Source organism: Elephantulus edwardii, unplaced genomic scaffold, assembly GCF_000299155.1.
Source record: "Elephantulus edwardii isolate Elephantulus edwardi_28Jun2011 unplaced genomic scaffold, EleEdw1.0 scaffold00044, whole genome shotgun sequence".
Classification (NCBI taxonomy): Eukaryota; Metazoa; Chordata; class Mammalia; order Macroscelidea; family Macroscelididae; genus Elephantulus; species Elephantulus edwardii.
This window is the reverse complement of record NW_006399794.1, coordinates 6,172,589-6,175,256: the sequence shown is the minus strand read 5'-3', so window position 1 is coordinate 6,175,256 and position 2,668 is coordinate 6,172,589. Positions and strand designations below refer to the sequence as shown.

General features: G+C 41.0%; 1 protein-coding gene across 1 annotated transcript in view; it reads right to left on the bottom strand.

Annotated features, from left to right (window-relative positions):
• The window catches only part of TRIM66 (tripartite motif containing 66), a 92,434-nt gene that overhangs the window by 74,388 nt on the left and 15,378 nt on the right, over positions 1–2,668 (bottom strand). Inside the window, exon 2 of the mRNA XM_006885602.1 lies at positions 948–1,260. Coding sequence (XP_006885664.1) covers positions 948–1,260 — 313 coding nt within the window. The remainder of the gene's footprint in view (positions 1–947; positions 1,261–2,668) is intronic.

Sequence of the window (2,668 nt, the reverse complement as noted above, 5' to 3'; positions counted from 1 at the left end):
CTCCTCATAGAGCCCAGCCTCTCGGATAATCTGCTCTGCATACATGTTGAAAAGGTATGGAGACAGGATGCATCCCTGGCGTACACCCTTACCAACTTTGAACCATGCAGTGTTACCCTGCTCTGTTCTGACTACTGCCTCTTGGTCCAAGTATAGGTTTCATATTAGCTTACTCAAATGTCACAAAATGCTCAACGCCTAGAACAAAATTCCAGGCTGTTAACAACAATGCTGTAAGGTCTCAAAGAAAGCCTAGACTGTACTGCAAATCACTTTAGAAATACTGAGAAGAACAAAAACAATATCAAAGATGTTGCCTCTAAAACTCCTGATTTATTTTCACTTTCTTAGTCTACAAATTCATTCAGCAATTATTCACTATTCATCTGTTACTACACGGCCTGAGATAAAATAATGAAATGAAGGAACAAGGCTCTCATCTCCAAAGACTTTACAGTTCTCAGTGGGATTGTTTCCTAGGAAACCCAACATTCAGGAGCAAGACACAGGCTCTTCCTTGCTGGGCAGCATTTTAAATAGTAAAGGATTCACTAGACAATATAATTCCGTTTAAAAAAATCTGTTCCTAACCGTAGGCACCCAGCTATTCTCTCTGTGCCTCAGAGATTTAGGGAGCCCAGTTATGTCCACCTCATCTGTGGAATTTGCCAGACCTTAAATCTAAACCTTCCCAGTCCTCTTAGTTTGCCAACACTTCAAAGAAATCCCAAACATGAAAAGTCACAGTTTACAAAACAGGTATATTAGGCATCAAGAGGATTTGCTTTTTCTCACAGGTTCCCCCAAAGAGCTCCCTTCAACAATCAGTATCTCATGGGCATCTAAATTCTGATTTTTTTGTACACCTGATATTCAGTTCCTTTAAAAAAAAAAATAAGAGACCTGTTGTGTAGAATGAGGTGAACCATCAGTGCATTTGAACTTACCATCTGAGACAGCCCCTTGAGCTTTGACAATTTGCCCCAACTCTTGAATCAAGCCCTGAAAGCAGTCCTTACAGAGCAAGTGCTGGCAGGGGAGAAGCCGGGAGCCTGAACCATACAGGTTCTGTCTACACAATGAGCAGGTCAGTACCCCATCCTCCATCTGTCCATTCCCAGAACTGTGTGTTTCATCAGCAAGTGGCAGTTCTGCATAGTTTGAGCCCATGTCCATACTCATGGCTGTATCCAAGACTAGAGCTTCTCTGTTAATATCCTCAGGTGTGAAACAGCGTGAAGAACGAGCAAGTTCCACTCCCTGTAAGTGAAAAACAAAACAAAACAAAGCCAATTTACTTCTTTCAGGAAGGAGAAGTCCCTGGACAGGCCAAAGAGGCACCAAGAAACAAGGCCTCCTAAGTCATGTTCTTCTTTGAGCTGCAGGCTAATGTCTTACAACATGGCCTGGACTCAACATCTCCCTTGCACCCAAAAACTGTCCAGAGTCTGCTGTGAATAATAAAACCTGAAAGTATCTGCAAGTTTTGTGTATCTTATAGGGCATAAATATCTTCAAAAGTGGATTGGACCTACTTGTATCTCCCCTTTCTGATGGCAAAGCTAGATCCAAGATTTAATTTTGAAAAAGGGAAAGACATTTAATGCATATCAAATTCACATTAGGTACTTTATCTCAAGCTTGGCAACCATTCTTAGAGCTAGGAATTATGATTATTTTGAAGAATTAAACAAAACCATGAGGATCAGGCTAAGGAAACTGAGAATCAGAGAGGTTGGGTAATTTGCACAAGGATCTAGGTAGTATGCAACCAAATTTAATTCAAATCCAAGACAGCAATCCCAGATTCCACACCCTTAACCACTGAAATGCTTCTCACACAAATCAAAGGCACCAATATTCCCTCGATTTTCCTTATGCATTGCCCAACTAAAAATACCATGGCTTATGCTGGGTGAACCTTAATGGTTAAAGTGACATCTTTGCTTGCTAGCACTCTTAAAAGGTCCTTGGGAGCAAACTTATATAGTACAATACATCCTTGTTTGAGTTTTTATTTTTTTTTATTTTTATTGTATTATTTTTTTATGTGTACCGTCAAATCAGATTTGACTGGTACAGGAGGAGATTGCACCCTCCTTCTCCAGCAGAGCATCTGGTGGATTTGAACTGCGTACCTCTGGGATTACAGTGTAGTGTCTTAACACTAGACCACCAGAGCTTCCTTGATTTCTTGATTGTTGCTTCCATAGGCGTTGACTGCACATACAGGTAAGTCTGGGTTCTTCTTAATAGGGAGAAGGATTGGGAGATGCTCAGCAATTTGCTACTACATCTTTACCTCTGAGTCCTTCTGGGGCTTTAAGGACAGTTATTTCCAAAAAGCAGCCAAAATGGCAGCCCCAGGAGGCAAGATACCAGTTTCTATTAGAAGATTTATAAGTGGCCACATTTATTTCACTAGACCAGACAGAAGTCTTCAAACTTTCTGATCTTAGAAACTCTTTACATTTTTTAATTATTCAAGATTCCAAAGATAATTTGGTTATGTATATTATTTATTTCTGAGGCTTCGTCTGACATACTTTGGACATGTTGTAAGAAGAGACAGGTCCAGGGGAGCTCTGGTGGCCTAGTGGCAAGAAGCTGCACTGCAATCCCAGAGGAACACGGTTCGAATCCACCAGATGCTCTGCCGGAGAAGGAG